The 12,888-nt window shown below is 40.9% G+C and overlaps 1 protein-coding gene across 1 annotated transcript in view; it reads right to left on the bottom strand.

The window, feature by feature from the left end:
* The window catches only part of LOC103803640 (putative bifunctional UDP-N-acetylglucosamine transferase and deubiquitinase ALG13), a gene marked incomplete at its 5' end in the record, with an annotated part of 22,714 nt that overhangs the window by 9,275 nt on the left and 551 nt on the right, over nt 1-12,888 (bottom strand). Inside the window, 14 exons of the mRNA XM_009076209.1 lie at nt 1,352-1,394; nt 2,033-2,177; nt 2,390-2,503; nt 2,667-2,898; nt 3,577-3,704; nt 4,462-4,562; nt 5,447-5,511; nt 6,717-6,825; nt 7,519-7,594; nt 8,323-8,503; nt 8,862-8,943; nt 10,710-10,782; nt 11,654-11,700; nt 12,443-12,493. Coding sequence (XP_009074457.1) covers nt 1,352-1,394; nt 2,033-2,177; nt 2,390-2,503; nt 2,667-2,898; nt 3,577-3,704; nt 4,462-4,562; nt 5,447-5,511; nt 6,717-6,825; nt 7,519-7,594; nt 8,323-8,503; nt 8,862-8,943; nt 10,710-10,782; nt 11,654-11,700; nt 12,443-12,493 — 1,447 coding nt within the window. The remainder of the gene's footprint in view (nt 1-1,351; nt 1,395-2,032; nt 2,178-2,389; nt 2,504-2,666; nt 2,899-3,576; nt 3,705-4,461; nt 4,563-5,446; nt 5,512-6,716; nt 6,826-7,518; nt 7,595-8,322; nt 8,504-8,861; nt 8,944-10,709; nt 10,783-11,653; nt 11,701-12,442; nt 12,494-12,888) is intronic.

The following is a 12,888-nucleotide window of genomic DNA, read 5'->3' as shown; positions in this document are numbered from 1 at the left end:
GGACAATGGGAGCAGGACTACTCTGGCTCTAAAAAGCAAATTCAGAAGCATGCATTTAAAAATAATTTTAAGCATTTCCATGTTCTACACAGGCAGACAGTAGAAATGGGCTGGCAGTCCAAGCTTGCTGCAACCAAAGCTTACTCGAATTATCATTTGTGTCTCCATTCCTATGCACTTGATTGCAACAGAACAGTTGCAGTCCCATTTCTTCCCTCTACCTTTTGTTCTGCCTAGCATACTTAAGGTCATTTATTCTTGAAGACCTACCACTGTCCTACACCCTGAGGACACGTTACTTCCCCCCAGAACTTATGCCAAGTTCTAACAGTTGAAATGGAGGGAGCAGACCCTAAAAAGCCAAGACTGCTACCCCCAATATATAGTACTGTATTTCTCATTCTGGAGCATTCACACCATACCAACAGCAGAGCACTTCATCCAAATACTCCAATTATCATGGAGAGAGGTTATCTTCAGTCACAACTAGTGAAACCCATGGGCAACTGCTGGCATAGACACCGCTGCCTGCACTAACTTGACCCACACATGCAAGCCTGACTCTCAGAGAGGAGCACCCATCAAGGTTTCCCACAGGACTCCTTTAACATTTTACATGCTTTCTGTTTTTGCACTGAAGCCTGTCCTTATCTGCACCACAATTAATGAGACACAGATCTCTGAAGCAGGAATATAGGACTGAGATGCTCAAGTAAAAGAAGTTGATTCACTCTTTTGTGATGGCTAAGAAGGTGAGACTCAAAATTCTCCTCAGAAGACATGGTGACTACGGGATCGATAAAGCGCTCAGAGAGGCTTGAAAGATTTCCAAGGTTGAAGGAGAGGTGGTAAGTCAGAAGATTCTCCCGCCAGGCCTCTAGTAGGATGGCAGAGTTCTCTGCGAGATGCATCTTTGCCCAGGAAATGTTATATTCCTTTATTAAAGAAGACAAGGAAAAGACAGAAAAAGCTTTGGCATTGACAATAACAGTCACTGAATGAACATGAAAACCTATCCATTAGGAACTGGAGGAATAGTCTAGCAACAGAGACTAGTAATCTATATTGATTTCATGTCAGAAAACAAATTGCAGGATAATCTGTCCTTATTCCTTGGCACTCTTAGAAGAAAATCAAAGCAACTATTACAGATGTGGTAAATGAGGGCAAATGAAAAAATGGCTGCTGCTGAAACAGCCCCAAGCACATTCCCTCTCCCTCATTTTAAATACAAGGCTAGTATTTGTTACTTTCACTGCTTCAGCACAGTAAAAAAAATACAAACCTACCAGTTATTTGGGTTTCTTTAACAAAAAGATCTGTTTTCCTATTCGGACACCTGTCTACCTACTGAGCTTTTTTTGTAGCACACCCAGCCTTGGTCTAGGCCTGGACTATAAATAAAAGAAAAAGATTTATTTTAAAGTTTATACTTTGCTGCTTTATCTACAACTCAACAGAAAGACTGTTCTTAGAGAAGCCTAGACTGGGCATTTTTCCCCTGTTTCTACAGCAGGGGAAACTGTTTTAAGAACAACATATTAATCCAAAACATCACAACCATAAATTCATAGGAACAATCCAGGCTATCACTACACAGTTTCAGAATCTAGTTACCCAAATGGTAAATTATAGTGTGGCAAACAAGTGAAAAGCTTTCTCCCACAATATTTAGAGCTAGACAGACATCCACAGGAGGAAGAGATTTTGTTTTGTTTTCAAGCTGCAATAAGAAAGGAGAAATGAGACGCTATGTTTATGAAAACATGCTAAACAGAAAACAAGTGCTGCTGGTGAGGGTACAGAGAAAGAAGGGGAACACTTAGAAAAACTGAGGTTCTAGGCTGGTTTTACAAGATCTAACTAATTTTGGCCTTCCACTCTGAAAAACACTTTCATTACTAAACCTTATTCCCAGAAAAAAACCCAAAAAACTACTGCATATTTAGGTAAAGAAGCTTTGCATTTGTACAGGTTTCTCCTCCTCCCCTCTCTCTGAGAGGTTTCAGCTTACCCTTTATTCATAACTTACTGACAAAGTAGGAAAAGCAGTGCCATCCTCTCCTTCAATTTCATAGAAAGTTACAGCTTCTTCTGGTCCTTGAGGCTCCTCTCCATTCCCTGCTACAAATCCATACTGACACTCCTTGTTCACATGGTGGCTATGGCTGTACGAGCTTTAGGAACAAGAATGGAGGTTAAAATCACCACTAGCTGCACTTCCACCTTGGGTTTGGGGCTCAATTTTAACTCACATCTTTTTGCAGAACCACAAGAAACCTTTTGTTCCACACTGTGCTGCTAACAGCCAACTCAGCCCCTCATGTCCCACCGTCCTCCCCAAGTCTCACAGAGCAATGTTTGGTAAAAGAGGTTTGTAGTCACTTACCAGGACCCGCAGGAGAAATTGTCATAGTTCTGACAGCATCTCTTTCCTGGACTGGGGCAGAATGCTATTTGAGGGCCAACCATGTTGTGCCTGTTTATAAATCGGGCAGATCCCCTAAGTTTGAAGGGGAAAAGGTGCAATTACCAGGAAGTGCCTCTCAGTGGGAACTCAGCTGTAGTTTCACTTATTAAACAGCACAAACTCTCTGCTAACTAGTCTGCAGCAAGAATGAATAAAAACAAGTGGTCACCTCAGGCAGGTTTCCAAGGCTTCATACCTTGGCATCCCAAATCCACGGTGATGTCTCGGATTCTGCTGATGATAGGGCTGATAAGGTATCACATTTCCAGCACCCTGTGAACAGTGACCTGGAGGAGAGCGTCCCAAGGGAACGCTGTGCTGAAGCCTGGGTGGAAGAACTGGCTGACCCCTGCTATAAGTCACAGTCATAAAGACTTCCTTCCCACGAACTTTCTTGAGCATTCTCTTCCGTGTTTTCATATCCATTTCTGCAGTTTCCATGGTAGACAGAAAAGACAGATTTATACCTTAAACCTGAGCTCTACTCTCTTTATCATTTGGGAAGAGCTAATAATTGGGCACACGGAAAAGAAAAAGCCAGTAGCCTATCCCAGAAAAAGGGCATTGTAGGTATGCAAACGTCAGACCCTTCTTTTCAAGGATCAAGCAGGCATCCTAAATTATGGGAATTACAAGCATCTCACATGTTAGTACCTTCCCAACTTCAGCTGAGCAAACCAGTACTCTCAGTGTTAAAAGATCACTTTATGAAGGCTGCATTTATTTATAAAATGAATTTAAAATTCCACAACAACTCCAAATGAAATAAATACAATCCATATTTAATTGGCTGGAGAAGCTCTAGTGCATCCGTGCATCCCTGCGAATGCCAAACCAGACAAGCTTTCTGGTTCACTGATACGATCTTTATATATGGTTCTCAAGTGGCAAATTTGTTCTTGGTAATTTTGAGCAAACCTCAATTTGCTATGTATTTCAATGAATTTGCTCTTTGGCAAAGGCAAATTCATCTCTGTCTGAAAGACAACTTTACACAGGCTGAATTAAGCCACTTGCAATAGCCAAATGCTGCTACAGTTAAAACCATCCCAAGTATTTCCCTTATTCCCCAAGGGAAGGAATGCTTCTGGAAGCCTTGTACTAACCCGCTCCTGAGAAGTATCCACCTGTTACTTTCTGATAGGCTCCTCCTCTCCTGTTGTGAGCCGTATTCCAAGCAAGGACAGGTGCCACTTGTGTCACTGGCTTTAAGTTTGCCACAGGAACTGTATGCCTACACAGAGAACACGGATGTCAGCAGCGTCCCAAGGACACACTATGCAGAGCTGCACAGCAACATAAGCTGAAGCAACACCAAAACAGCAGAAAACTGAAAAAGCCACAATTTAAGATTATAGGGAGCTTGTGAAGTTAAATTATTTGTTTCTCTGACACCAAGCACACACTGCTGCTAGTTATCTAATTAAAAAAGGCAAGCTAAGTTTTAGTCTCAACACTACTGACTTTCTGTGTCAAGTCTTTCCTCCCTGCATTGCATGTCTCCAGAGGAACACCTGAAAGTATCTGACAACACATAATTTTTGCAGGACACCATTAAACTGAGTCGTAGCTTTGGAGGAGGGTCAATGATTCAACAGCAGTGGGAGAAAGTGATTAGACTCACCAGATACCAATTATTTAGTTGTTTGAGTACAACATTAAAAACTCCAGAGAAACCAACAGCAGAGGGTAATTTGCCATCTGTCAATTAAGGCCAAACTGCAAAGATCACTTTCACATTCCAGTGAAGAAAAAGCAGCAAGATTCCACAGAAAGCATTATGATAATGATGTTAGCCATTAGAAATCAAAGAGAAAGACTTTCCTGCAACATTCTCTTTGAAGAGTGATAGCCAGGAAGGAGGCAAAGTCTCACGTTATATTTAAAAGCCTAGGTCCTCTTTTGAAAGTATCTTAACAATCCTACTTTAAGTATCTGTGATGCTCAACCAGAAAGAGTTCAGGTTTGAACGCTATGACCAGACTGCTTACTTTTCTGCCAGTTCCTCAACGAACACAGTCAATGTGTTGCCATCCTGTCCAACTTCCTGGATATGAGCATTGTAATACTTTCCTCCTGGCTCCAGACGTACCTGGAGAGAGAACAAGGGAAGTTCTGAAAAACCCTAAACTGCATCCGAATAGAGTCTACAAACCACTAATAGCAAAGGCTGCTCCCAGCCCATCCTATGTTACTGAGCTGGCCCAGGAGTCTCAAATACTTCCTCAAAATTAAAGACAAAATAAAGAGCATTGTACTAACTTCAGGGAGGAAGGAGAAAAGAAAAGAAAAGAAATCAGTCTTGCAAGGGACTAAGAGGCAAGATACCTGCTATCTAACTTATTTTAATACCCTGTGCCAAGCAGGTAAGTCCCAAGGAAGACTGCTACTTAAGAACTCGAGGAGAACAGAAGATAAAACAGGAAATTGGAAAGGAAAACTCTGCTCAGTGAGAAACAAGTCACTGAGTGAATCATCAGCCCTACCTTAAACAGTGATAAAAAAATAAGCCCTCACTACATACAACAGCAAAATACAAAGAAACTGACCTTCCTTTCAGCATCTCCTGGCCAGACCATGCTATTCCTCCCTTTTTAGCTCTTCCCTTTCCATTTAATAAAAGTATTTGCTACATCACAGTTACGAATAGATGACTATCTGGAATTGTTGCTGCTCCCCAGTGAAAAATCTAAGGACAACTACCTCAAATGCACACCCTGTGCATTTTGAGCTCTTTGCCTGGAACTCCCACACTCACACAATGTGCATGAGTGCTTCACAATGAATTCCCAAGTCACTTTTCCTTCATACTACCCAAAGCTTAAAGGTAGAATTTAGAAATAAAAGACATTAAAAAGAAAGACTGTTAGCCATAAGGAAGATAATGAAAAAACCCTGGAATAATCTACAAAGTCACATGATTTTATGGTTTACCATATTCTATTTACAGCACAACTGAGTCTCTTTTGTACTAACCTGACACTTGTCTCCTAAATAGTACTGTCTCCCAGCAAACACCATGTGGTCAGTTTTTTGAAGCTCTAAAAATAAATGAATAAATAAATAAAAAGGAAAAAGCCTTTAAACTACTGTTCTTCATGCATCCTACAAGTACTTCACGACAGCATCCAATTATAATTTATAAGCCAATTGAATTAACTATTTCCTATGCATACCTGAACATTCCTCATAGTAACAGTGAAGTAACTGTAGATGTTAAGGTAGCAGACCATAACCAGGCTAAGGCACAGGAGACCAACAGTATCCAGATAATATAGTGAGTAGCACTACTACTTCAACACTACAATGTCTCCTGTGGTGGTACAGAGCTAATCCTGCATTTAATACAGATCCTGGTATTAAGAACACTGGATATGTCTTGTCTTGCCAGAGTCCCGGTGGCACTCAGCAAACATGAAATGTCATCCAGGAAATACTAGCATTGCCTAAAGTCTCCTCGCTGCTGGATTTCAGTGGTTTTTTTCTCCAGACTTTGCCTGGATTCCTTGCACATCAGTATTCTACATAGATAATTGGTTACCACACTCTGTTCCAAGAATTTTAATGACCCTCATTACTGCTTATGCAGTTGTGAAATGCTGGAGTTCTTCAGTATGCAAAGCACTTTGGGTCAGACCTCAAACATCACTTAAAAACTTATCTTTCTTGCTAACTTCTTGCTTTACAGATCAGCCACAGTACATGCCAAAATGCACCCAAGCCATGAAGACCATGAAATCTCTCCAGAATGTTTAAGCCTAGGAGGGCTGGGAAGCAGAAGAAAAATCCTTCTCATCTGACAGATCTCAATGCTAAATTTGAGATCTTCATTATTATACAAATCTGAGGCCAAAATCATGCTTTAAAAAGAAGTCCTTGCACACATGCTATAACAAAAACCTCTCAAACTTGAATGCTTTCCAATACAACAGAATGGCAACATAGTTCTGTACGCTGCTTTGATACTCCTATTTCCGCTATACAGTCAGAATGTAGCAGAGGTCAGATTTTTTGCAACCTTGTACCATTATATAGTGTCAGCAGCAGTGTACTTGGCACTCTGAGCTGCAGGCAAGAAACCAGCTACTAGCAAGCAAGTGTACTACATGCAACTATCTGCTGGGTGCACCTGTATCCTTCACATTTCAGCTGTGAAGAAACAGGTGACATAGGACTCAGATTCATAAATTCAACACTAAGCCTAGTACAAGAAGAGTGTTTCGGCTTTTCTCTTTTCAAAAGGTACCTTTTCTGCTGTCCAGCCAAACATCAAACTCCACATTTCGGTAGATCTCAGAGTCCAGTGCCTTTAGCACTTTATAACGAACAGGCAACTTTGGAGGATTTTCTGGAAGCTAAAAACAGAGCTGAAATGAAGCATTCACAAGTGCACATTTGTGTGTTCCGTGGTGTCTCTATTCTGTCAGCATCTCTGGACCATTTAAAAATGTACAGATGCTATTTTCCAAAATTTTCACTGTCACTGTATTTCCCTAAAAAATAAAACTCAAGAACGTAATTTAAACATTCAGGTGTTGAGCAATCAGACTTTGGAATCAGGCTCAAGAGTAACACCTGGCATGTTCTTTACTCAAGAAGAATCAAAGGAAGCTGACCAGACCAATGAAGCCATGGCTTCAAAAGTTGGGGAGAAATTCAGTTACTATATCTGAAAACAGGTTTCTGTAGTGTTTCCAAAACTGTTCAGAAGTGACTTATACTACAGTCAAGACAAAAGGGAACCAATTTAAAACATTTCTGGGAAAAACAAACAGCAGACCAGGAAACATCTGCTAAGCTCCATCTTTTGGGGGAAATAAAAATTACCTAGAGAAGAACAAGAGAATCTCAGAAAGGAAAAAGGCTTAAGAGAAACTCAAGGACAAAACCAAAAGACAAGTAGATGGAAGAAATAAACCACCTACTTTCCCAGTATCAATTTTTACGAAGTGGAAAAGAAGGTTTAGCCCTAACAAGGGTAACATCATATAACAACAGGAAAAAAACCCAAAGGGAAACCATAAGGATTTCTTCCCTAACTGACAAACCTTTTCTTCTTCAATGCCTTGTTTGAACTTAGCTTCCTGTGGATTGTCAGTAGCATTGCCTTCCCAGTCGTTCACTCTAAGTAATTGAAAATAACATTACGAAAGATACAACATACGATTTCTAGCCAGGATTAAAATCAACCAACTGTTCATATGACCTGAAAAAGCACCATGGTGCCATCAAGTGGTAGATTTGGCCTTAAACACTAGTGATGTGCTATGCAATGCAGGACACTCCTTTTCCAAGTTTTAAGAACATGACCTTTACATATTCCAACACTACCCCCGCATGAGGGCTACTGTTTGTGTTAGGACAAGATTAAGGTGGTTCCACTGACTGACTGAACTCTGGCACTGTCAAGTACAACAAGACACCCTGTTTTAAGTCCCATCAGACCAATGTCGTCTGCAAGCATTCAGTAATGGCCAGAGGCAGCTCTCAGGCCTTTCAGAGCTAATAGAGGCTTAAAAGAGTAATAAGTCTCTCACTAAGGAAAGCAATAAATAAATACATAAATAAATAAATCCCCTCTGATGACATGAGTAACAAATAAGCTGTCATTGTACAGAGTAACACACAGCTATAACACAGCCCACAGCAGAGGATATTCAATTACATGACACTTTCCAGCTCCAAGGAAAGCACACTCTCTTCCACAATATACTTGAGCTTCGCATTTGCATCATGACATAAGAGTCAACATTTCATGAACATTCAAACAAACTTGGAAAAAGTTGTCCTTTGTGAGGTTTTTAAGGGTTTTTTTGCTTCCATTTTACCAGATCCCCTTCCCAAAATACTACCTCTTTTCTGATGGATTTCTGGATACTTTTTCATGAAGACAGCCAAAGTTTGCATCCTCACATCCTACAGGACTACTGTTTCTGTTCTTCTTGGATCCACTTCGAAACACCTCAACTGCAGACCTCAATTCTTCCTCATCCATGCCAAACACATCTTTGTACAGGATCTCATATAATACAGCTGAATAAATCAACACAAAGCTCAAACCAAATTAAGATAATACGAGATCCATAAGAACTGCTGCAATTTTCAAGGTAAGCATATCTTCAGACATTATCTACTGTTACAAGGCACTAGTTACATTAAATTCAATTAAGGAGAGGATCATAAGATAATTCAGATGGGAAGCAGGGACCTCTGGAAGTGATTTGGTGCAACACCCCACTGACAGGTAGAAAAATGAGTGATGTATATATTAATATATAAAAAGTGAGCTTTCATCTCTCTCCTCCCCACCCCTGGGAAACACCACAAACCCTGCCTATAAACATAGGCAAACATGCCATTCTCTTCCATAGAAAAATGATTTCAAGTTTACCCTGGCAAATAGCAGCATTTTCCTGAAATTGCTTTGTATACACAGAGTCATAATGGCCGTTGCCGGAATAACACAGTAAAATCTGGGAAAATAAAAAAAAAAACAAGACGCTTTAAGCTGGAATGATATAAACCCTAACTCTTTCTATATGATATCCTGGCTCAAGACTATGTTGTTCTTTCTTTCTTCACTTGACACCAACTCATCAAGAAAACAATAAATAGTCTCAATATAAATATGACAACGCTGTAGAATCAGCTTAAAAATGAATCCCAGGTAAAGTCCCTAATAAGTTTGTTTATTACACAAAGAAAAATCAATTTTTATATCCTACTACATTAAACATGAATATGAGTTTGTTTCCAGCTTACCTCTGAGACCACCAATTGCTCAAGAGGTAAAGTAGATACAAGCCACGAAATGCAGTACCCCAAGACACACTGTTCAAGTGACGAAGGCTCATCTCATCCTTCTCTATCTGAGGGACTAGAAGAGCATTTACTCCTCTAGCCCTCCAAGACTGGCTTTTACTACGCACTATCACGCTGCCTTTTGAAGAGATGCCTTCTACAGCATATGCATCCATACACCACGTAAATGTGTACCATCAAACCCCATCTTGGCACGCGACTACAGCCAACTGCAACTGGCAGAAGCCCTGAGGCAGCTGTCAGCACGTTGCCAGCAAGGATGCTTCCCAGCAAACCAGAGGGAGCTGGGATGCCAGGGCTCTTTATTCTGTGTATTCTGCCAACACAAGCTCTCCTCTCATGGTGAGGATGAGCAACACCAGAAGGAGCTGCTGCCTGTATGCACAGTGCAATGACAGACAGCTGCCAACACTTAATGAGAGCTCTGGTGGTAAAGCCTTCGAGGACAAACAACACATTTAGACTATACTGCTTGATTTTTAAACTTTGTTCATTTTGAAATTAAGCTACACAGGAAACTAACAAGAAAAAGACAGAAGTGCATCTAAACAGAGTCAGCAACACTGATCAACAGAGATCACAGCTGCAGTAGCACTGACTTCAGAGCACACTAAGAACTTTGGCAAATATAACAGCCCACACTGAAATCCACACTGCAGCAACTTCACTGGCATCATGCCTGAACTAACCACAGAATTGTGCAGGCACAGCCACACAGCTGCAAAATACATGAGGGGTCAGATGGAAGATTACAGGGTATTTCTCCCTTTATGTTCCTTCCTTTTTCCCCCAGCAGTAATTCTGATGTAGCTAGGCTGTTCCAATAGCTCCTGTTCTTAACTGGGATCAATAAGCATGTCACAGAAATCAATGTGTTAGATTAATCCATTCACATTAACTTCCCCTTTGCAGGACAAAAAACCTGCACACCTCATCTAACTTCAGGAAGAGGCACTGGGGGTAGGGAGAACAAGTTCTCTTCGCAAATATGAGACACGTATCTTGTAGCAACTCAATGTAACTCAACACAATTCGTGCTACCCTCTCAGACGAGTCAAATCTGCCCTGGGAAGTGTTTTTATGCAAATCTATTTCAGAAACATAGAAGAATACCCTGGAGTTGTGATGCTACCTCTTCCTGCCAAAAGAAAACTAAATTTTAAACTGAAGTAACAGAAAAGACTGGCAGGGGAACAGCATACAATCCATCCCCCAGATGAGAAGCAAAGCTACAATAACTGTTGCACAAATCTTGTGTCTTTTCCATGAGCTGAAGTGAGCCTCGGGGTCTTGTTCAGGTATGCAAGAGCACTGGAGCTACAAAAGCTCAATTCCAGTGGCTAATTTTTATAACTAAGCAGGACTGGAGGTAACTAGGATTCAGGGGCAGGAGGAAACTGCCCTCACTTCTACTCACCTTGTCTTCGAAGTCATTGTCTGTAGCATACGTCGGTGGCTTTCCAGGGTACCGGTAGAGGATAAAGTCTCGTCTAGGTAAGCGGAGGATAAACAAGACTTGTAAGAGCACACGTTTGGGAAAGCTATGTTATGAAGTTTGCAAGGAACTCTATAGAGAATCCACTGCTGGTTTACAGAAAAATCAAGCAAAATACTCTTCCTAAGAAATGAATGCTACCATAAATCAATGTCCACATGAACAAACACCTATCCTGAGGAGAAAAGGAAACTTACCTGCCAAAAACTATTTAGCCACAGATTAAGTGCTTATGCTTACAGAAAGATGCTCATACACTGAGACAATGTAAGTGATTTAGTTACCCTGTAAAAGTACTAGAACCTCAGTACAGGAAACTAGTAACTCTTGCCAAACTTCAGTTTGTTCCTCTAGTACTGGGACAGGACTCCGCAAAGGGAGGGTTCTTAGATCTATCACAGGAGAGCACGCTGCTTGTTACAACAATTCTAGCAAGACAGCAGCACCTGTACAAGCTTGCATTACCTCTGAAATAAGTATCAGGGTTTACACACCAGGTAGGGCAAGCACTCCTCACTACTGGAGCTTTCAAGAACACCTACATGAGTTCTAGGCACGCTTGTAACCACCACACAGTGTTTCCACTACACAAAGCTAGTTTTTCCCCATTTTCCATCCTTCAGCCACTAGAAGGAAACACTTGGCATTCAAGTTTAACATGAGCATAAAGATAGCAAACATAGCTGGAAACTGACCCTCCCTTCACCCATACTAGAACACAGGGGCTGTGGTGGTGCCACTCACAAGTTAAGTGACTCTGTTTCACTCATTCACATCTCAGTGATAAATAAACAGAAGGTTCTGGGGCCAGAACCCAAACACCATCAAGTCCAAAACTGAGTGAAACTTAAGAAAGAGATACTTACTTGTACATCAGTGATAAAGCACTCATTTCCAGCTGGCCAGCACTTTCCTATGCAAGATTATGAGATTACATGAGACAGCAGAGGCATCTTCAACATCAAGAATTCTATTCTAGCTGTGTGTAGTATTAAAATACCTATCCAAATTCATCGATTTCTCAAAACAAACAATGAATACACTGAAAGGTGAGGTACTGGGATTTGTGGGGTGTGTGGGGTGGTGACAGGGTTCTGCAACATGGGACGGCCATGATTTCCAAGCTGAGTAAGATGGAGCAGTTCTGGCAGCAACTCTTAAAACACATCATGCAATATATGGGGGGGTTTAAAATTTAAAACCATTTGTTTCAGAGACTGTTGCACTCACCAAGCTTACAGGTTAAAGACAAAAGAAACAAAGTCTGAACTCTGGTATTTGAACCTGGTAAAGGAAGAGGCACAAGACTGCAAAGTCTGATAAACATCTGATGTCATGTACACTCCATGCTTTTTCCCCTCTTAGAGGAGAACTGCAATTTTGAGTAAGCTTTTACAGTCCATTCTGCAGAGATTGCTCCTTTGCACCCATACAAATTCTCCACTAAAACTGGTGTTTATACATGTACAAACAGTTTATCCACATTTATTCGGCACAAACCTTTAGTATTACTTACACAATTGAGACCCCAGGATTTGGATCTATCTAAAAAAGCCACTGACTCAAATAACCATATTTAAAACCATTACCTAATTACCTTCCTGTTCCAGACTCCTAAAAGTTTAATCTCTTCACAAGTATTAGATCAGTCTTACCTTAGGATTTCCTAGTCGTTCTAGGTATTTCTCAAACGAGCCTTCCACACACTTTCAACAAAACAAAGAAGAAAACATATATAAAAACTTAAGCAGTTGGAATGCACAGTTACACCTAAACACTCTGTAACAGCTACTAGCCGTTGAATGGGACAGGGCAGGGGCTGGGAGCATAGACACCAAAATTAGGACTTGTCTGCCAATGCCTATCATTTCTGGGTTCTGAAGGGCTGTGATCTGACCAGGGGTATGACATCAGCTGTTCCCTGTCTTAGAACACAGGAATGATTTGGGGTACCAATGTGGAAATACCAAGAGATCCAAAAAAATTGAAGGGCACAAGCCCTAATAATACTGAGTAACTCAAGGCCCTTCTAGATTAGATTAAGCCTCTGAATTCGATTACAGGGAAACCAAACAAAAAACCCCCAGAACACAACCTCCAA

The sequence above is a fragment of the Acanthisitta chloris genome, unplaced genomic scaffold, assembly GCF_000695815.1.
Source record: "Acanthisitta chloris isolate BGI_N310 unplaced genomic scaffold, ASM69581v1 scaffold15936, whole genome shotgun sequence".
Classification (NCBI taxonomy): Eukaryota; Metazoa; Chordata; class Aves; order Passeriformes; family Acanthisittidae; genus Acanthisitta; species Acanthisitta chloris.
The sequence above is the reverse complement of the archived record's forward strand: the minus strand, read 5'-3'. Positions and strand labels throughout refer to the sequence as shown.